This window comes from Miniopterus natalensis, chromosome 3, assembly GCF_054644295.1.
Source record: "Miniopterus natalensis isolate mMinNat1 chromosome 3, mMinNat1.hap1, whole genome shotgun sequence".
In the NCBI taxonomy this organism is placed as follows: Eukaryota; Metazoa; Chordata; class Mammalia; order Chiroptera; family Miniopteridae; genus Miniopterus; species Miniopterus natalensis.
In genome coordinates, this window is record NC_142083.1 from 8,077,246 (window position 1) to 8,099,487 (window position 22,242).

At 43.1% G+C, this 22,242-nt stretch overlaps 1 protein-coding gene across 1 annotated transcript in view; it reads left to right on the forward strand.

Annotated features, from left to right (window-relative positions):
* The window catches only part of LIFR (LIF receptor subunit alpha), a 61,522-nt gene that overhangs the window by 20,302 nt on the left and 18,978 nt on the right, over positions 1–22,242 (forward strand). Inside the window, exons 2-10 of the mRNA XM_087815293.1 lie at positions 266–421; positions 2,196–2,310; positions 4,864–5,000; positions 10,242–10,405; positions 12,907–13,081; positions 14,776–15,030; positions 18,507–18,636; positions 19,267–19,436; positions 21,207–21,352. Coding sequence (XP_087671419.1) covers positions 283–421; positions 2,196–2,310; positions 4,864–5,000; positions 10,242–10,405; positions 12,907–13,081; positions 14,776–15,030; positions 18,507–18,636; positions 19,267–19,436; positions 21,207–21,352 — 1,431 coding nt within the window. The 5' untranslated portion in view covers positions 266–282. The remainder of the gene's footprint in view (positions 1–265; positions 422–2,195; positions 2,311–4,863; positions 5,001–10,241; positions 10,406–12,906; positions 13,082–14,775; positions 15,031–18,506; positions 18,637–19,266; positions 19,437–21,206; positions 21,353–22,242) is intronic.

Genomic DNA, 22,242 nt, shown 5'->3' on the forward strand with positions numbered 1-22,242 from the left:
CGGTTTCAGGCACTGCTGTTCAAACGCTGGTGGCATGGAGTGGGAGCTGGTAAACCGGCTCAGTCGTGATCCTGAACTTGAAGCCTGTCGTTGGAAAACTGACCCCACAGTGGACCCCTGAAGCAGCGGCCGGTCTCACTGCGAATGCGCCCCAGGGCCCAGCCCGCTGGAGGCCGGCACCTCCCAGGCTCTTAGCGGGCAGGGTGTTGGGGGGCGGGGCGTGTGCTTGCGGGAGTGGGTCACGCCGCACGTCCTTCTCGCCCAGGACTGACCGTCGCACGGATGCTGGACGCCGCCTCACGTCTCGGACGGCCGTCGGGGATGGCGGCCGGGGGAAGGCGGGCGACTTCAAGTGCCCGCTGGTCCTTCGCGACACTCGCCCTCCTGTATTTACTGAATCAAGTACACGGCCAGAGAAGGGGTAAGTGCCTCAGTCACGGGAAGGGGCGCTGTTGTGCGTCTGCGTCGGACCCTTCAGGGCTCGGGTAGTTAAAATCCGTTTCTGTCATCTTTTTTCCACGCACTTTTGGCGTCTTTTTAAAAGGCCCCAAAGGATCTAAGTATTCTTTCCCCAATAAAAAAAAATCACAAAAAACACAAGCTGTAATTCACCCTTTTGGGATGAAGTTCTGTGAATTTTGACAGATGCGTACAGTTCCGTAACCACCAGCACAGTGAGGGTACAGAGCAGTCCCCGCTCCCCCGAAAGCTCACCGCGCTCCTCGTGGTCGGCCCCTCCCGCCCCCCGGCGGCCGCACCGGACTATTTCTGTCTCTGCAGCGCCTTCCAGGACGTCCTGTAAATGAAATCAAGCCTCTCTCTCTAATACGTTACTCGTTTTCACCTTATTTAACTATATTAAGAATGTTTGCGTAGATGTTACAACATTATCCTTCTGCCCCTGGGTTTAGTTTTTATATGATTTTCATAATTAAACAGATCTTCTCATTTCCCTTACATCACCACTAAATAACTTTATTATAATTACTGACAGCGTCTAGTGTGAGCACTTCTGTTTTTGTTTTGTTTTATACAAACAGCTTTATGATTTATTGCTGTCGTAAATACCATGCCAACTACATGTAAACATTGGAGAAAAAGACTTTTTCATAGGCATTTATGGAGAGCAGGGATTTTCAACCGGTGTGCCGCAAGACTTTTTAAAACTTGCAGTGCCTGGCTGTTTAGTCAGGGGCACTGTCCTCTTTTCCCTGAGATTGTCACATAAAAAAAATGACAACAGCCAATGCAACAGTAGCCGTCCGGTGTGATTGACTCAAAATTATACCTTTTTTTGTTTGTTTGTTTTTCAGATTGGCAAAACATACGATGTATTTTTTGTGTGCTGAGAATTTTAGTAATTAGTTTATGTGTGCCATGAGATGAAAAAGGTTGAAAATTGCTGATATAGAGAGTCTGAGATAGAATACCTCTTTTACGCTGTAATTGCTTTGTTCCCTCCCTCCCTCCTTCTGTCTTTTCCATTTAGAATGACATTCTGTTCATTGTATAGTGCTTACGTATTCCATGGCATGTTATTTTATAGATTTAAGTACTATTACATTGTAATCTTACGAATTCTTTGTTACTTTCCAGTTGTCTAGGCCCACATGAAATGTATGTATTTCAGATACTTGTGTGAGCTCATTACTGTATAAATTCAATATGTTTCATGAAAAGCTGAAGGTTGGTTATGGGGTTTCTGTGTAGGTGGCAGTCTGGTGCCCAGCAGCAGTGGCTGGGGGTGTCTAGAGCCCTGCCTGTGGGCTTGGGAGAAAGGCATTGTTTTTTACCTAGAGGTACTTTTTCTTTTATTTTGCAAATGAGGCTCTTGGAGATAAAAATTCTCCTAGGCCCCCTCTGGGTCCCACCGCTGAATCAACACAGGCACTCCCTCTGTTTATCTTAGTTGCCTGGAAGTGGAATTTTTGATGGAAGCCTAACCCCTAAGTGGGTTCGCGGTTGGCCCACGTTCATCATCAGGTTACTCTCAAGCTTTTTTAAGCCAGAGCTACAAAAAGAAATATAAAACCAGCCACCTCCTGGGCTGTAGGCTCATCTCAGCGCAGGAACGTGAGCCCTCCGCAGACACATGTGCTTGTGCTTACGACTGAAACAATTTAACTTACTTTGCACAGCCCAGTTACATTATTAAGCTGTGTGTGTGTGTGTGTGTGTGGCTTCTCCTTCTGCAGGCTCTCCCCGTGACTTGAAGTGTGTAACCAACAATTTACAAGCGTGGGACTGTTCTTGGAAAGCACCCTCAGGAGCAGGCCGCGGGGCTCTTTACAGCATTTGCTTCGATAGCAGGTAATGGAAATACTTTGATTAATCTACAGCTTCAACCTAAAAACAAAGGTCCTATCTCTTTAATTTTAGAGCATAAAGATTTTGTTCCGTAAATTTTTAGATGAGATTTGAAATCTTAGCTGTCTGTTTCCTAAAAACGCTGAGTCTTTCATCATTCAAGACAGAAAGAGACCTTTCTCCTGGCCAGAACTTTGCTGCTTTTATCGTATGAATAAGAGCAGGTAACACCCCTGTACTGCGCGGCGGGTTCTCACCTGCTCTGGGGAAGGTTCGCGCGTCTGCCCCAAACCAGTGTCTGCCTGTATCAGGCTGAAGTTTCAGCTGTGCCAAACGGAAAACGTCCGTAACGGTGGCTCAGCGTAAAGGCCTGGGGTAGGAGTTAAGGGCTGACCTGGTGGTTATGGCCCCAAAAGCCCCAGGTTCCTCTTTCCGCTCTGCTCTACCATCTTGCGCATGGGAGCGTGTGGTCCAGGATGAGGCCTGAAGAGCAGCTCTCCTGTCTGCGTTCTGGAAAGCAGGGAGGAAAGGAGGGATGCTTTTCTTTAAGGAGACTTCTGAGAAGCCCCACCCGGCACCTCTGCTTATGTCTCATGGGCAGAACTTGGGCAGATGGCTAAGCCGAGTTCCTAGCTGGGTGGTAGAGTGCCCAGGTAAGCAGTGGGAAAGGGGACGTTAGGAGGCACGTGGCAGGGTCTGTCACACCACCTGACCCTCTCAGGCAATGCTCAAGTCCGGGGTTGAGGCCTTTGGGCGGCCTGTAAGCCAGACAGTTCCCCTGCTTGCTTTCCCCTGATCCCAGCAGGGCACAGGATTGTCCAAACAATTCCAGAGGGTCCCCAGCATAGCAGTGCTAGGTCCCAGTTCACTGATGGGTGGTCCTCACGTCAATCATCATAAATGTGTATTTAAATGCACTCAGGTTTTCGCTCATTCAGTGGACATTTATGGAGCACTGTTCTAAGTCCTGGGGTAATTTGTCAGTTTGGATGAGTTTGGTTGTGTTGACGAAACAACCTCAATTCTTATTTCTTTATTTTCTGCCGTGAAAATAAAGGGTTATGTTCTGCTTGTGTTCTGAGTTGTCTTGGGTCCCCTGTCATGTGCGCCCGCGCATGTCTCTTCCTTAGGCCCAGGGGCTGTCCTGTCCGGAAGCGGGGAGCACAGCTGGGGGGCTTTCGCAGCTTCCTCCTGAAGCGATGGGATGATCTCACTGGGGTGTCTCACAGGCGAAGTCACATCACCATGCCCTGCTCCAGAGGAGCGGGACGTGTAATCCTCCTGTGGATCCAGACGAGCAAAACCTCAAAAATGTGCTGAACAGCACCGCAGGCCACATGGAGAGGAAGTTGGCTCTGATTCCCAGGGGCTCACAGTGGACAAACCCTATCAGCACTGTGGGTTCGGCGCTGACAGGATCGTATACGAGGGGCCAGGGGGCATGGCCGAGGAGTGTGGCGGGCGCTGCAGAGACGCTGCTTGGAGGGAGTGTGGTTGGGGAGCAGGATACGCAGTTTTCTCAGCATAAAAGGACATAGGGACATTCCAGAGGGAAAGAGTATTGGGCGCAATGCATGAACGTATGAAACAGCACGATTTAGAGAATTTATGTTGTTTTGATGCCAGAGGGGTGAGTCCCTAGGGGGCACTCCAGCCCCTGGCGAGAGGGTTCTTGGCTCAGGACAAGAAAGAATTTAAGACACGAGCCAGACAAGAGGTTCGGGTGAAGGAGAGTTTATTAGTGAGGCGGAGAGGCCAAGAGTGGCTCCTACACAGTCAGAGCAGCAGCCTCTCCTTACCTGTGAGGCGAGGGGGACTCCAGCCATTTCTCTCTCTGGTGGTCGAGCTGCTATCTTTCCATACTTTTTATGGAAAATTGCTGGTATGGGGAAACAGAGAGTTGAAAAAGCATTGATATCAACTTTAACCTTTACAAGGTATATCTTGTGGCCTGTTGTTTCTTACTGTGGGAGTAAATGTTTGTGGTATGAGCAAGCTATTGATAGTCATCTTATCTCATGACCGATTAGCCAAGTTTCCAGTCTGGTGGCACGTAGCAGGTGCCCGGTCTAACATGGCTTCACTTGGGTCTATTTGTTTAGTTCTCATGCCTCTTCCCTGTATTAGTTTTGTGTTGCTGGCACCAAAAGAAGCCTCACTGTGAGTTGAGAGGAGGCGAGCCGAGCCTTTCCGAAGGTCCTCAGCCCTGAGTAAATAATGTGAACAGGCCCCTGTTAGGGGCTGGGTGTGGGCAGGGACATAGGAGCCACCAAGAGTCCCTCTACTTGAATTAAATTTTTTGTGGGAAGTTAGAAATGTATATGAATAACAGTAAAAAGAATGTAAATGTGTTTCATAAAGATACAAAGAGCCATGGAACCACAGAGGAAAGGTCGCTTCTGTCTGAGAGAGAGCGGGTGGGAAGTGAAAGCATTTTGAAAGCAGAGTTGAGCAGAACAAAGTATTTGCCAGTGCATTTTGTGTTAATCCCGTTTTAATGGAAATTGAAATACTGATTTTATCTGCTGATTTAAAATTTGATTTCTTATATTGCAGGTTCCATTCTTGTTATCGATTGGGGAAAACTACTAAAATCCCACCTCTTACACCTGGTGATTATGAAATAACGATAAACTCTGTACCTGATTTTGGAAGTTCTATAAGTAAATTCATACTGAATGAAAAAAATGTGTGTAAGTATTTGAAAAGAAAATGGATTTGAAAGTAACTCAAAACAGTGCCTCTGTTAGTATCATGATGCTTATAACTGGCAAAATTGACCCTTCTTTGGAATTTCAGCTGTGATACAAATACTTTCATTTACCCAGCACCCACACTGTGGGTAGTAGAGCACAGCCGTGATCCAGGAGCAGGCGCACTTGTCCTCTAGTCCAGTGATCTTCAGCCAGTGTGCCGCGGAACACTGGTGTGCCGTGCGAATGTTTAAAACATGCAACACCTGACTATTTAGTCAGGGGCACTGATCTCTTTTTCCTTAGATTGTCAAATAAAAAAACCACAACAGCCGACACATCAGTAATAATCAAAATTATACCTTTTTTTTTGTCAGATGATTGGCAAAAAATGTATTTTTGTGTGTACCGCAGAATTTTTGTAACGAGTTTATGTGTGCCATGAGATGAAAGAAGATGACAATCACTGCCCTAGTCCATCGAAATAGATGTCACTGAAGTCAGGATCCTTCCCTCAGTTGGATACTTTTTTCTTAGTCCCTTTGCCTCGTTGATTCCTGCACACCTTTCAGATTCTCCTTGCTCTGGGAAGTAGCCTTTGACCACCCCTCCCAGAGGAGACCCCATTTCTTTCCCCTTAGGTATTTTGGATTTCTCTTTTGTGGCATTTCTCACAATTGCATTAAGAATTTTTTATGTAATTAGGTGCTGACTGTGTGTCTCTTTCACAAGAAAATAGGTTCCATCCGGTCAGGGACTTCGTCTTCTGCACCCAGCACCTCGCCCAGTGCCTTGCACACAGCAGGCGTCTTTTGCACATGTGTTGATTGAGTGCCTTAGACCTATGCCACCAGCTGAGGGGAAGCTGGCGATAAGCCCAGGCAGATGCAGAGGGAAGTTTTGCTCTGTAGTGAGACTTCAATACCCCAGTAGTCTTCACTCTTTTAGTGGTGGGGTAAGCAGGTTTAATGGATCCTGACAACTATTATGGACTTGGCATCATAGTAATATTATAATGAGTCTTACGAGGATGACTTACTTTGAAGCAAAGGAAAGAAAAATGTAAGTCCCTTGGCGATCTGCCCAACTTCACGGCCAGGGTGCGTGTTTGCAGGGGTCTGTGTCTGAGACCGCGTAGATTTAGAAAGGTAACAAAGCGTGCTCTCCAGGAACTTACACTCTGTCCCGTTTTCTGGCCGAAGCGTTGTCTGGGAAAAGTGCTGCCTAGCACCATCTTTCGAGTAAGGAGAGAAAAGCCTTTCTGCTGTTTCCTCGCTGAAGTTGTATATGAGATCCATGAGCAGTTGTTTTTTACACATCAGCACGATCCCAGTTCCCACAGAGAAATACTGTGAACACTTAAATATATTTTTTGTGCATGTAGATATAAACGATAAGGTTTATATTGCTTTATAACCTGCTTAACTGAAGACATGGATAGATTTTCCAGTTGTTTTCTATTACAAGATGCATAGTATTCCAGTGAACGGAGGGGAGGAACAATAATTACTTTAAGTCATTGGTTATTAACATTGAGATTTTTATTTCCAGTTTTTCAATATTGTAACCAACGCTTTAATGAACATCTTTTGCACATATATGTTTCTGACTCTGTGTGATGATTTCCTTAGGCTAACTGCCTAGAGTTAGGAATGCTGCATTAGAGAAAATTTCACTTTTTATGACTTTTCATATCCATTGCCAGTTTTTCTCCAGAAATTTTGAATCCCTTTATATTCCCACAAACACCCTCGTAGAGCGAGCCTGTTCCTCCACATCCTCGCCAGGACCAGTGTTGTTCATCTTAGTTTTGCCATTTCAGTCTGGTGGCCCCCAAATTATAGCTCTGTTGTTTTTGCATTTCTGTGATTTTTTTTTTTTTTAAACTATCAGTCTTTTTTTTTTTTTTTTTTTTTTTGAATGATTTGTATCCTTTGTAAATTTTCTCATGCTGAAATTATTATGGTTATTAATTCTGCCATATTTGCTACAAATATTTTTCCAAGTTTAAAATTTTAACTCTGGGATTTTTCACACCACAGGTTTTCATTTTTATATCAATAGAATCTCTTGCTATTTTTCTTCACAAGTTTTTGGTTTTGTTTTCATGCTTGATTTAAATCTTTCATTCATATGGAATTATTTTGTATGCGGTATCAGAAATCGAACCAAATTTTATTCCAGATTTTTAAAAAATTCCCCAGGACTCCGTCGGAGAGCCTGTTTATATTGTCAGATTTTTCAGTAAGTTCTCAGAAGGTCTGTCTTAGAAGCTGCTTACAGGTGACAGTATTAGAAAGAATTAGAAGGCAGGTCAAGAGTGGCTCTAGCTGACCTGTTTGGTTGATAGGTCATTGCTTTTGGATATCATATAATTTGTCGATAGCGTTTTTAGTAATGGCTTGATTATGATTTGAATATTACATTAACAGTCTACCAATACTAAGATATTACTAAGTACTACTAGTGAAATAGAACTGGTAAGAAAATTGAGAAGCAAGGTAGATGAACATGAGGGAGGGAGATGGACGCATCAGAGATCTGGGCACCTGCTGTGTGCAGGGGAAGCTGTGGACTGAGAGGCAGATGAGCCTCGGGGGACCTGGTTCTTTGGCAAATTGCCACTAGAGAAAAGTGTACGAAATTAAGTTTTCTCTAGGTCTTAAGATGCTTTCAACAGTGTACATATAAAAAGCAAACAAGATATTTAACATACATACATACATGTGATAAGTTTCTAATTGACAAGGGCAGGCACAAAAATAAGTCTTTTTAAGAATTTTAATGTCCAAGTTTCTTATAATAACCTGAACATTTGGATCTGTCTGAGGCTGAATAAACACTGTGGATCCTGTGAAAGAGCTCCCCAGTTCTGATGTCCTGAGGCAAAAAGAACGTGGAGGTTTCGGGGGGCAAAGGGGATGCTCTAGCTTTAAAAAATAAACAAACAAGATTGATGGAATTTCTTCCCTAGCTGAAAAGTTCCTCATTTCTAGAAAGCAAGTGAACATTCTTCTCAAGTGTCTCTTTCAGTTGGAAAGAAATGCAGATGACAGCTCATGGAGCTCAGGGGAACTTAGTGTGTGCCTGTGTGTCTAATCCTTTCATTGGTAATTGCTGTCTTTAGTTTGAAATATTGACTATGACTTGTGTTTTGAAGAGTAGCCCACAGCTATTTAGATGAAATGTAAATTATGTGGACTTTTCAGGGAGGAAAGCATTTTAATGGATGAGTGTTGCCTTAGTAAAATACTCCCATGTTTCATAATTTTGAAGTTACTACATGTTGATAACTTGAAACGTTTGAAAGACCCGCATCCTTGAGCCTGTGCTCGGTGTGGTCACACTGGCACCTTGCCCTCTCCCTCTCCCAGCACTAAGACGACTTCTTTCCCCTCATTTGCTCCTTCTTTGGGAGCCGTGTCCCACTAACACTCCTATGCAGTGTCCTCTGCCGTCCTCACGTAGCTGAGTAACTGTCCCCTCTGCTACATGCGCCTACTGTTCCTGTGCGGCCTGAACGTTTCACACAAACCCACCAGCAGACTGTAGTCAAGTCTAGTACAGACTTACTTCCAGGGTGAAGTTATGATAGGGGTGTGCTCTGCCATTTCTGTTATTTAGCACCTTCGGCTACCCTCTTGCCAGGATTTCATTTCACTGGTCCTTGAGCTTCGTGGGAAGCCACTGGGATAGCGATGAGGCCCGAGTGCGCGTTTCTCTGCATTTCTTTTAACTTCCCCTCACCTTACTGTCGCTTGAGGAGCGAGCTGGCAGCCCAGAGTCCCTGGTGTCTCTGCCCCTCATACCAGAAAGCCCACTTTTCATAGTACACGGAACAGGCTCATACCTTGTGTTTTCCACTGATCCACAGAAATTCCAGTAGCTTACTCGTCCCTCATAGACAGGGAGACTTGAAGGTTTTGAAGGCTACCTGCTTGGTTTCTCTCTACCTTCTGTAACGCGCTTCCTGGGCCCTCTGCCCCTGCGCACTTCTTTCTAATATTGACAGTCCCCTCACCAGTGTTACTATTTTTTTTTTCTGACTTCCATGAACTCTGTTTCGTTTGCCTGCCTGACAACCCATTTCTTTTGGTCTCGGTGATCCTGGATTTTCTTGGTTTCCTTCTGTTCCTGTGTCCTCTCCAGGGCCTCTGGGTTCTTGCAGGTGTGACTGTCCGCCCATGGTCCCCCAATAAGCTTTGGCTGTTCCATATACGTTCACATCCATTTCTTCAGCGACACTCAGCAGGATCCTGTCCAGTCTGTGTCCTCGGTCTCGCTCCTCTGTCTGCAGATCCCTCTGTTGACGCCTGTCCGTCCCCAGGCACTTGGTCACCCTCAGCAGCCTCCTGCGTCTCCTCCCAGTGGCCCCGATTCCTTTACCCTCTCTTGCTTTTCTGGGCTAGAAGCCTGCGGAGAGCTCAGATGTTTGCCTTTCTTGATACACTGATCCCTCGTGTCTTTGAGCCAGCTCTTCGTTTGAAACGCGCATCAGGTTTTGTCCTGGCTTTTCTCTGTGTGGTGGCAGGCCCCAAGCTCTCGCTAGGCTTGCCTTCTCCAGCGGCCCCTGCTTGGTCACCCTACCTCCCCTCGGTCCCCTGGAGGCCGGGGTGCACAGCACTGCTGACCCAGCCTTTCTGGAGGACTCCTGGGTCTTCGCAGTGCCCCGTTGGCTTCCTCCCTCAATGTCTTGGTCTTTACCATGGCCTTGCTTCTATTTATTGATACCTATAACCAGGAATGGCCCATAGCATCCTCGTGTGAGTGACTTCCCCCAGCATGGGGGGCTGCGACATGGGGGGTGAGGGGACGGCTGCAGAGAACACACAGGAAGCCATGGAGGAAGCTTCCCGATCCCGTCGTTTTCTCAGCCCCGGCCCACAGCCGTGCAAAGGCAGCTCCTTCCTTCTCTGATGGCGCCTGCTTGCAGGCCCAGGCCGGGGGACACCGGGTGTGGCGGGGACCCCGCTGCTATTAGAAGAGAGACTATGGATTCGAAACAGCTGGCTGATGAGTGAATTTCTCAGATTTGGCTGCGAATCATTGGGAGCTGCTTATACAAATAAATATGTATATTCTCTTTTTTCAGTAATGGGTTTAAGAGTTTGCTTTTAATTCTTAATTATTTATTTTTTGATTAGGAAGTAATAGAGTTTAAGATGAGTTGACTAATGGAATTACACTATGAAAAATTATTACTTACTTTACTAAGTTTTATCTTTTGTTTCCCTTTTTAAGCCTTCATTCCAGACGCTCCGGAGATCTTGAGTTTGTCTGCTGATTTCCCAACTTCCACGTTACACCTGAAGTGGAAGGACAGGGGCTCCGTTTTTCCACGTCACTTAAATGTCATCTGGGAGATTAAAATTCTCCGTAAAGAGAATATGGAAGTCGTGAAATTGGTAAGCCTGATCAAAGTAGATTTTTCCCCCTATGACGTGAAAGAAACGGAATGCTTTTTTAAATGATTTTTAAAGTGGGATCGGTGAACCTTTGGATTATTAAGGAAGTAGATCAGATAGCAGCCTTTCAGGGTTCATTAAAAACTAATCACTCAATGATTAAAATAATGTGCAGCCACTGTAAGAAGGAAATTAAGGGAGGAATAGTCTGTGATTCTACTACTTGAACATGGTAAACCTTGCATTGTGTATTCCGGTCTAGCCTGTTTTATATGCATGATTTTACAGAAATGAATTAAAAGTGTACATATAATTTAGTTTGTTCTTTTTATCTTTGTCTAATACTGTAAACATAAAAAGAAATGTTTTGGAACATGTATAGTCATTGTAATTGTTGAGAAATTTTGGATAAATCTAAGTTTGAATATATCTTCATCTGAAACAACATTCTTATATTTAGTAATACATGCTTTTTTTTTTTTTTGAGAAAATTACTTTAAAAAAATGTTTTTATTGATTTTAGAGAGACAGGAAGGGAGAGGGAGAGAGAGAGAAACACCGATGAGAGAGAGAAACATCATTGATCGGTTGCCCCCTGCACGCCCCTTACTGGGAATCGAGCCCACGACCCTGGGCATATGCCCAGCCTAGGAATGGATCCAGGGACCTCTTGGTTCATAGGTAGACGCTCAACCAGTGAGCCACACCAGCTGGGCTTTCTCTTATTTTGATAAAATGCAATTGGGAACAGTTTCCTTATGATCTGTCTCTAGTTTGCTCTTAATCTAAGGGATCATGAGACTAGCAGAAAGCTTTCACAGCTGCTGTGTAGCAGTTCCCCCTTTTATTTCTTCCTTAATGGGTTTGCAGTACGCTTAGAGATTTAAGAATTAGGTGGTATCTCATGGTGTTACAGTTTATTTGCGTAAGTACATAGATAAAATAGTAAAGGCAATAAATAGGATATTCTCCTTCATAGTTATCTAATTTTTCCTCTTCGGCAACCTAAGTGTTGAGATGATAACAGTCACCATTGCTGTTAGCACGTATCTAAGGCTTGCAGAGTGCCTGACACGGTTGTGAAAGCTCTGTATTTGTTAATCCTTTCCATCCACACAACAGCCCCACGAGGGAGGCACTGCTGGCACCATCCCATTTTAAGGATAAAGATACAGAGTCACAGGAAGACGTTAAGTGGTGGAGCCAGGACTCGAACCCAGGCAGTGTGGTTCCAGAGCCTGTCCTCTTAGCCACTACACTTTATTTTACATATCAAGAATAAAATTTTTCATCTAAGATGCCCCCTTTCCTTCCACCTATCCAAATTGAACCTGCGTTTCAAGACTCAAGTAAAATCCTATTTTAAAGCCCATCCTAATGACCTCAGCCTAAAATGCTTTCTTTTCTTGAATTGTAATGGCAGTTCTTGCCTGTCAATCTAATTTACAGCTAGATGTGATACAGCTCTACACTGTTGTCTCAAAATTATGATTTAAAATTACATTGAGCAGCTTTTTATTATGGCTGAACATTTTGTGTTCTGGTTTCCTACTTACTGGCTTAGGGTAAGTTCTCGAAACCCCCCTTTTCTCATCTGTAAAGTGGTGCTAATATTTGCTCTAGTTAATGATACGATATTTATAAGGCTGCTAAACAGGTATGAGCTGGCATTGCTTCCTACATGGTGAAGGTGAACTTGGCCATCACTATCCTGGGAGCTGAGTAGGGGAAGGTGGCAGGAGCCTCACCCCAGCTTTCAGAATGCATGGGTCAGCAACCCCCCTATTTTTGGTGTTCTCCCCTATTATTCCCTGTTCTCAACTCTTCCTGAGGTTCTTCAATCCAGAGGTATTCTGTTTTACTTTTCCAGAGCATAAATATATAAATATACATTCCTCTGCGAAGGTGAAGACTGTTAGGCCTTTGGTAGCACAGAATGTGAGAGGAGATATGGGTGCCTAACGTCTCTTCAAACAACTTTGAAGCAATCTTCCTGTTTTGCATCTTGCCCTCACAGTGCATTTCCAGGGGAACCTGATGCGGCCACGTCCTGAGCCCTGTGGCATTTCTGTGAAAGAAATCAGGTTGTTTCTGGCTCTCCCACTGGAGGCTTGAGATTGAGCCTTCACAGGTCTTCTGGCTCAGTTTCCCTCGTGCATCTGCTGTCCAGCATCCCAGATGTTATTGGTGGTGTTTCTTGTGCATTTACACCTTAAAATTGTCTGTGCACTCTTGTATTGAATGTTTTAGAATATCAACATTTTGTATAAAAATGTAGTAGGGCCTGAAGTTGAAGGAAGTAAACATAAATGAACGATGATTATTGTTACTATAACTCTTCTCCTATGCCTTATAGGAAACGGAGATAGTTTTATAAAAGGACAAACCTTTAACTTACTTAGCTGGTGATTACACACAGTTTATTGTGCTTTTTAATCCTGAAGGAAAGCAGAACATGTCACTACTGGGCAATGTAACTCTGTGTTTGTGTCGTTTTGTAGGAGACCTTCAGCACCACTCTGAATGGAGAGGATACAGTTCACCACTGGAGCTGGGCCTCAGACATGCCCCTGGAGTGTGCCACTCACTCCGTAGGAATTCGATGTTATGTCGATGATCCTCATTTCTCTGGTCGCAAAGAGTGGAGTGACTGGAGCCCCCTGAAGAACGTTTCCTGTAAGCTTGTATTTAAAGAATTTTTGTTTCAAGTGGATGGGATTAGCCTTGCTTCAGGGGAAGATGTAGTTTAAGCTTTCAGTTCTCAGAACCCCATTTGTCTGCATGGGGGTCACCTGGGATCTTCCAAGTCCCCCACCCCAGTATTTTCAAAGACTTCCTGAATGATTGGATCAACATTCAGGTTTGAAAATCACTGTGGGAGACATTGAAGAGCCTGTAAAATGTGTGTGTGGGTGGTAATGAGATCAAGTCTGTATTTAAAAAAAAAAAAAAAAGGTTCCCAGTTTCTCATCCACAGAGCAGACCCGTGAGCTATGGTTTTTGCAGAGACATGAGAATCTGCAAATATGCCCCAAATCACCGGTACTTGAGTAAAACTCATGTGCAGGTAGAACGCTGGCAGTGTGGGGAAGGCCTAGCAAATTACTGACAGTACAGTGAAGTCCCTAAAGGACCGCTGGTCATCATAGACGATTCACTTCAGTGGCAATCTGGAGGAAGGCAGGCCTGGAAGCAGGTGGATAAGTAAGGAGAATCTTGTTGCAGTTTAGCAAAGGACAGTGAAGATGTGACAAGGACACTGGGTTTAGAAATGTCAAGGAGAGAAGGGGAGCACACACTGAGGAGGCTGAGTGAGAATTAGGGACCGTGCGTTGGGTCCGGGAGGAACAGAGCCAGAGGTGACTGTTTACTGGGCAGCTGGGTAGCTGAGAGAAGACGTATGAACACATTAGGTAGGAAAGATCCGCTTCATTTCTGGTGCATTGAGATTGAGAGACGTACGAATAAAGTGTCTCATCGGCAGCTGGAAGTACAAGTTCGGCATCCAGGTGACTGGTTGGAGCTGGAGGTACATATCTGAAAATCATCAGCACATATGTGATGTGGAAATGTTTACATCCTGGAGGTACCGTAGCTCAGGAAAAGGAATGGAGACCAAGGACCCAGTCCTTCGAAGCTTTGTGTCCCAAGGGGAGGAGGGAAGAAAGAGACGAGCAAAGCACACAGCTGCCAGAGGGGCAGAGTAGCCCGGGAGGGGACGGAGGGAACCCGGGGGCCAAGGGAGTTTGCAGAAGGACTTGAGGCAGCTCCCGGAGCAGTAGGGCCAGCTGGCTGCTTCGGGAGAAGGGGAGTGGGCGCCGGATTGCGCCCGGGAAGGAGTGAGTAGGTAGAAAGGAGACGAGAGGTAACCTAAAGGATGGGCCTTTTAGGAGAAGAGCGACCACAGGTGTGGCTTTAAGCTGCCGTGAGTTGGGATTAAAGTGCTTTTTTTGGACGTGGAGGACTTGCACACAGATTTAGGCTGATGGAAGGTAGGAAGTCTGCCCTAAACACATGGGGTCATCTCCAAGGAGTGGGCCTGATGAGTGACATTTTCTTGGTATTGATTTTTCACATGTGGATGTAAACCCATTTCTCGAATTTTTAGAACTTCTCAGGCATTAACCTGTGACCTGTGACCTTAGACATTGATCTACAATCCCCTCCACTCCTGCACCATCACTCCCATAAGTAAATAAAACCACGCACCTTGATTTCTTGTATATGTCCTGCTCCCCTGGAACCTGGAGGACACGCCTTATCTTTGGACCACCGTTATTAGAAAGCTCCCCAGGTGTGTTTTGTATGCACTGGGCTCCTTCATGGTAAAAGGCTTCTAAAGTATCTGTAATTCCTTTTGCTCTTTCTAGGGTCTGCTCGTTCTCAGAGTAAGGTTTTTCCTCAGGACAAAGTGATACTCGTGGGCTCAGATATCACATTTTGTTGTGTGACTCAAGAAAAAGTGTCATCGGCGCAGATCGGCTACACAAAGTGCCCCCTTGTGCATCTCGACGGGGAGAACGTGGCAATCCACATCCACAACATTTCTGTTTCTGAGAACAGTGGGACAAACGTCGTTTTCACAACAAAGGAGAACATTTATGGGACAGTTATTTTTGCAGGATGTAAGTATAAGATAATTTTTTTAAAACCAGTTTCTGTTCATCAGTTTTTGTCTCTTCCAAAAGCCTTAATGCTATTTTGGGAGCAAGGGGGGGCGATTGTACTTTATTTTTATTGTTAATGTTAATGATATAAAAGGCATCAGAATTTTTACTTGTTTAAAAGTGAGATCTAAGCTTGTTTTCTGCATACGTGTATCTATATAATTGTAGGTTTTGTATTAAGACTTAAACATTCAGTGGCTAAAACTGTTAGTTTAGATTCTTAGTTAACAGGCTTATGAGTCAAGGGGTGTTAATATATAATATTTCTGAATCCCACATTGCTTAGGAATTCTCTCATATAAGTTCATTTTCCACCTAATTACAGCATACCTTTGTAAAGTAAGTACCCGAATTAATGAAATTGTAATGATTTTTGCCCCGAATCTGTCAATAGCATAATATTTGTTTCTCCAACTTTAAAAAAGAATATCTTTGAGAAGAAGGTACCTGGAGGACACGGGTGAGCAGCCACCCTCTCTCTGCGTTGTGTGAACTGTGCCCCAGAGCGCAAGGGCGTCTTTATTAATGTGGTCGCTCCTACAGGCCTAAAACGCCACGCAGCCCAGAAGCCGCTGCAGGGACTGCCCGGCCCCTGGCTTGTGTTGAGCGAGCATGGATAACACTGCCCTCGGCCCCCTCCCCCGCGGTCGGTCCCTCTGATGCAGCGCAGGGGTGGCTCTGACTCCTGCAGTGCTTCCTGTCCCCCCATTCTTCATTCAAGGCTCTGAGTGCCCTCTGAGGGTCTCACGAAACAAAGCGTGTGAAATGTAGTGTGTAGGTTTTGTGATTTTTCTTTCTATTGCTTTGTGATTTTCTTTTGCTTTTTTCTGATTCTCGGCTGTGCTCCAGATCAGTTGCCCTCAGTCTCTTTTTCTCTCACACACAAACTTAGGATGAATTACATTCAGTGGCTGAGCTACTTCCAAGGGAATAGCCAGGATTAGGTGCACCTCTCAGCTTGATGGCTGTAACCTTACTCTTCTTTTACCTCCCCAGCAATGCAGTGTGGAATTCAGGGAGGGTGAGGTTATGTTCAGTGTAAGTTGTAGAAAATTACATTTTCTTTCCTGGTGATATTTTAGGAAATTACTTGCAGTCTGAGTTGAGAACCAGTGGTGTACAGAGCAAAGCTGCCTGATAGCTGACACCCAACAAGTGAGATATTCACTCAAAAGTATGAAAGAAAAAAATTAACACTTAAAAGATGAGAATATCCACAGGTGGTGTTATTTCAGTGTTCCAATCTTTTATCATAGTTCTAGGACAAGCCCATTTATTTCCTAACTTAACCTTCACTTGTAACATTTGTAGGTTGAAATGTTGCTCGATATTTGTGAACTCAGAAGCAGCTGTAGAATTTCCCTGTGGAGGAACGTGCACCCCGGGCAGTCTGTGGTGTGAGGAAGGGATCAAGACTGACTTAGCTTCTCTCCCCTGTGGGGGTCCTGTTAGCCCACAGTTCACTGAAAAGACAGAAACAAATTTTACAATCAGCTTTTCATTTTCCCCCTATGCACACAGATTCACAATCAAAACCTGCCAAGATTGTAATTTGGGTTACATTAAACCTATCAACTTAGGAAAACTTTTTTTCTTATAATATTGAGTCATTCAAAACAAGAACATGGTACATCCCTCCATTTAATTAGGTCTTCCCTAATTTATCTTAGTGATACAAAGTCTTGTATATCTTTTAGTAAATTTACTCCTACATGTTTGATGTTTATGCCATAAAAATTGATTCTTGTCTTCTCCAGTTTATTTTTGTAATCAACAGTAAATTTATTATCCAGCAGTCAGAAGAATAATTATTTACCAGTACTTGTCAGTGTTCATGCATGAGCTAATTTAGTCATAAGCAAAACAGATCTTTTATGAACATTATTTGTTCAGTAATCATTCAGTTGAATTATTTCGATCGATAGTGCCACTTCAGCATTAAATATTGACCTAAATGTCAATCTTTCATCATACCTAAGATATTTTAAAATAATACACTGTGACATGGGATTAGAGCATGTAACTGTCTCACACGTCCAATTTTATACTTTCTCATTTGAAAATATTGTCACAAAAATGACTTTGATTTTTAAATTGTATTTCCTATTTGCTGTGTTTGCCGGTACATGGAAACACAGCTGATTTAAACCTGGCTTGCCCAGCTTCAGTTGATTCTTTTGTAAGTTAATTTCTTTGAACAGAAAAGGAAATCTGTGTGTTTACTTATAAATACTCCCCTCTCATACTTTTTCTCTTTTTGCTTCCACTTCTTTCTGTTTTGCTTCTGTTATTTGGACTTTTCATCTTAATATATCTGTCAAATACTGAAACAGTCAGTGTTTTAAATATACTAAAAAATTTGGTATGTCATTTTAATAAAAGGAAAGTTTCGCCTTAGATTTAAAACAATTTTCAAAACAGGCATGTCACTGTTAGTTTCATTGCCCTGTTGTTAGGCTTTGATGTAAATACTCCTTACTCCTCCTGGTGTTGCCTAAAATATCACTGAGGGACAATATGCTTATCTCTGGAGCAGGCGTGTGAAATCTTCTGAGTCTTGGTTGATAAACTAAGAACTATTTTAAAAATTTAGTTGTTTCAAAATAAAAATATTTTACAGAATTTTTCAACAAGTAGATCATTGTTTTTTTAAAAGCTCACCTTCAGTGACAGTTTAGATAAACGCCATAGTAGGAAATACCGATTTCTACATAAGTTTGGGTAAACGTGATCACGGAAATATCAATTTCTATAATCGGTGTCAGACTGCAGAATTTCCCCCTATCACCTTAACAGTCTCATACACGCTTAAAAAGACACACTACCTTTTCTTTCTCTAGTCCTGCCTGAACAAAACCAGAGAGAATGGTTTCAATTAAGAACGAAAGCTACAGAAGAGCAGTATTCACTTTGAATACAGGGAGATGCTGAATTTTACTGCGAGTTACTTTGTGAATAATAGTCGTTGTGACTTATTTAAGAACTCGAAACGTGTAACATGATTTACCTTGACTGTTAATAGGACTTGGTACTTCTTTTCAAGTCATATATGCGGATGACCAGTAATAATACGTTTAACCTGTAGGTTTTTCTGTCCTGTTGGACACACCTCCCTCTGAGAGGTTTGGTAGACTCGGAAAGCATTTCAGGGAAAAAAGGTAGTCGGTATCCTCGGGCTGCTCTTGGGGGGCTGTCAAATGAGCCGATTCTCGCTCCTCAGCATACTTTCATCTTTCATGTCTGATGTATCATGAACTCCGAAGAAGCATGCTACGGAAAGAATGGTAACTCCTGCATTGCTCAAAAAGTAAAATAGAAACAACACATGATTTCATTTTAAGGAAATGGTACAAAATAAAATGAACATGTGAAACATTTTCAGGGAGCATGTCTGTTAAAATAAGTAAGTACATTTTTTTTCTTTCTCCCTTTAGATCCACCTGATATTCCTCAGAAACTGAACTGTGAGACTTACGATTTAAAAGAGATCATCTGCACTTGGGAGCCAGGAAGGCCGACGGCGCTGGTGGGCCCACGCGGCACCAGTTACACGCTGTTTGAAAGGTGGGGACGCCAGGCTTCAGCAGCGGAGCCGGTCAGAAGGGGTTCGTTATGTGACACAGCGAAATGCTCTCTCTCTTATATTGTGAGCAAGATATAAAACCAAACAAGCGGTATAAAACTGGGCATACCGTTAATACTGCAACTTAACGCGCACAGACTCGGTTTGCCTCCTTTTTTACAAAGCCCTGAAAGAAGAGCCCTCGAATACGAACGAGACTGGTTCTCGGTCGTGGGCTCATGGCCGACTGTTTTCTTCTATTTTCAGTATCGTCTACACTTTCCTTTCTGAGTATGTAGTACATCTATAATTAGAAATGCAAATACTTTGAAAACATTATTAGAAATTTATCGATTCACTTCTTTTCTGCCCTGTTTATCTCTTGCCATTTTGACATTTAAAAAAAAATTTTTTTAATTGATTGATTTTAAAGAGGGCGCGGGAGGAGAGGGAGAGAAACATTGATTTTTATTATTCCACGTCTTTATGCATCATTGGTTGATTCTTGAATGTGCCCTGACCGGGGATTGAACCGGCAACCTTAGTGTATTGGGTGATGCTCTAACCAGCTGAGCTACCCAGCCAGGGCTTGATATTATTTTAATGTTCCTTCTTCCTCTCTTAATTCACAGTTTTTCAGGAGAATATGTTAAATTTAAAAGAGTCGAAGTGCCTGTAAATGACAGCTATCAGCTATTCTTCCAAATGCATCCAAATCAAGAAATGTATAATTTTACTTTGAATGCTCGCAACCCTCTGGGTCACTCAGAATCGACAACATTAATTAATGTGACTGAGAAAGGTAAGCTGCTCCTTAGATCAGGGCCTCAAAATAACACGAGAAGGGGTGAAATATCTCCAGGTTAACGAGAAGTTCGTCTACGGATTACTTCTTACTGATCATTTTCTTTATAACTGCTTAATATTAATCTTGCAAATTTTATTTTAAAAGCTTTAAAATGTGTAATTTCAAGTTTTGCTGTTTATTGAATCCAGGTAAAATTTTGAATTAGTTATTTCATTTACATGGAAACCATCAGTGGCTTCATCTAATAGTTTTTGATTTCTGAAAAAATTCTGCACCGTTTTTATTTTGAAATAATTGTAGGTGGTTGCAAAAATAATAAATCAGAGCCCTGTGAGCTCTTCACCTGGCTTTCCCCAGTGGCAGCATCTTATGTTCTTTAGTGCACTGTCCAAACTAGGCAATTGACCTTGGAACAGTACTGCGAACCACACTGCTGACCTTGCTCAGTTTTCACCAGTTTGTATATGCATTCACCTGTGTGTGTATGTGTGTGTGTTGTGTGCGTGTATGTGTGTCAGTCTGTGCAATCGGATTTATGTGTAGATTCATGGAACCAAAACAGTCAAGATACAGGACTGCTCTTTCACCGCAAGGAGACTTCCTCATGATGTCCTTTTAACCGCCCCCCCCCCCCCACACACACACACACTTGCACACCCCTGTCCCCAGGCAACAGCAGACCTGTTCATCTCTGTTGCTTTGTCATTCTGAGAATGTTATATAAATGGAATCATGTAGTATGTAACCTTTGGAGGTTGGCATTTGTTACTAAGGGTAATATCCTTGAGATCCATCCAAGTTGTTGGTTGGATCAGTAAATAGTTCAGTCCTTTCTACTGCTGATGATTTCTTCATTTTTACCAATCCTATTAATATATAGCCCAAAACAGAAATAAAATATGGTCCAGCATTCTGTCCTTCATTCCCATGGTCATTGCAGCTCCCTGCCCCATGCCAGGCTCTGCAACACCGGAGACTCGGGGGAGAAGGCGCTTAGACCAGTGCCCCCTGGTGTCGCCTGGCAGGCGATTGGCAGGTGGCCCTGCTGCCGTCTCCTTACTTACATGAAAGTCACTTTCATCACTTATTTCTTCCCATCATCATTGTTATTTCCTCATTTCACCGAAGGACAGGATGGCTACCTTTTATGCTTGAGTAGCAGCGTTCGTATGCATTTCTCTGCCCTCTGCCATTTCAGCCGTATTTACTACGTGATTCTTTCCCACCATCAAATGGGTATGTGCACCATCGCCAGTGTAACGTGCACTCTGCTTCTCTGTGCGAGGACCCCAACCTGAAATGCTTTTCTGCCTTTGGTTTGCCCGTGTTGGTCTGATTTTTCTTTCAAAGCTCGCCCGAAGTCCTGCCTTCACTGTAGGCACCTCCTTACCATGTCTGTATCTAATTCCTGCAGTGTTTAACGTGTGTGCCACGCATTTAGAACTTAGCATAGATGCTCTTGTTAATTTTCTTTCTTTCTGTTTGTCATTCCCCAAGTAAATCAGGGGTTCCTGCCAGGTAGAGACTGTGCTCTAACTACCTGTTACTATTCCTGACGCCAGGGAACCTTGAGTGTGATCGATTCTTTAAAAATGTTGGCACGTTGTCAGCAAAGAAGTGAGGTTTGTGTATTCCACAAACACGGAGGAAATATTGTCGATCGGCACGAACAATGCCGCTCTTGTTTTTACTTTCCTTGATTCTTATTTGTCATATTAGAAAATAGCTTTTAAAGTAATTAATCTTTAAAAATTATATTTACAGTTTATCCCCATACTCCTACTTCGATCAAAGTGAAGGATATTAATTCAACAGCTGTTACACTTTCCTGGCATTTGCCAGGCAGCTTTGCAAAGATTAATCTGCTGTGTCAAGTTGAAATTAACAAAGCTAATTCAGTGCAAGAATTGGTGAGTAAGATACTTCTACAAGCTTCCTTAGAGGTTATGTTGGATGAAATACTTACTTTTCAAAAGTAACTAAGCTCTGGTTATTTATTATAGAGATTTACTAAGAACCGAGATATTATGTATAAATGTAATAACAGCATTGTATTTAGCACTTGAAAACGATTATAATACTGGCTATTATGGAACATAAGTTTGACTTCTGCCACTCATACTGTTTCCAGCTCTAGTGTAGCACCTGGCGTATAGCTGGTGCTCAATAAATTTGTGAATTAGCAACTCATTCTCGCTGTAACCTTTAGCACCAGATAATGGACTAATTGGCACCAGAGAGAAGATACGATTTTTAAAAACCACTAAGTGCAGCCACAGGAGCAAGTTATAATTGGTTATTATGAGTCAAAACATGACTTTTTAATACATTTTAAGTACTTAGGTTGACTTTTATACTGCACTGTCTTGTAATTTGTGGTAAGTCCAAAATAAATGGTATCATACTTACATATTCATTTGGAAACTTGCTGGTGATTTCTAGAATACCAGTCACACTGTCAAAGGTAACTCTGAGAACTCTTTTATAATAAGGAATCGGGAGCTCACAAGCTTCCCGGAGGTGTGCAAATCTTCACATTTACTTCATTTTAATTTTATTTAGTTTAAATATGTGTTGAGTAGTATGCATGTTTAGCACTACACTAGAGCTGCTAAGTGCCATATGGGAAAACAGGTCTAAGATGATGCCTGCTTCGAGTAAGCTTCCAAATGTCATCTTGAATAATACACGTAATCCTCAAGGTCATCTCAGATTACTCAAATATATTAAGGTTTACGGCACCACCATTAGCCACCGACTATTACCAAGTTTATATTCTCCTCTCTGCATGATTTAATTG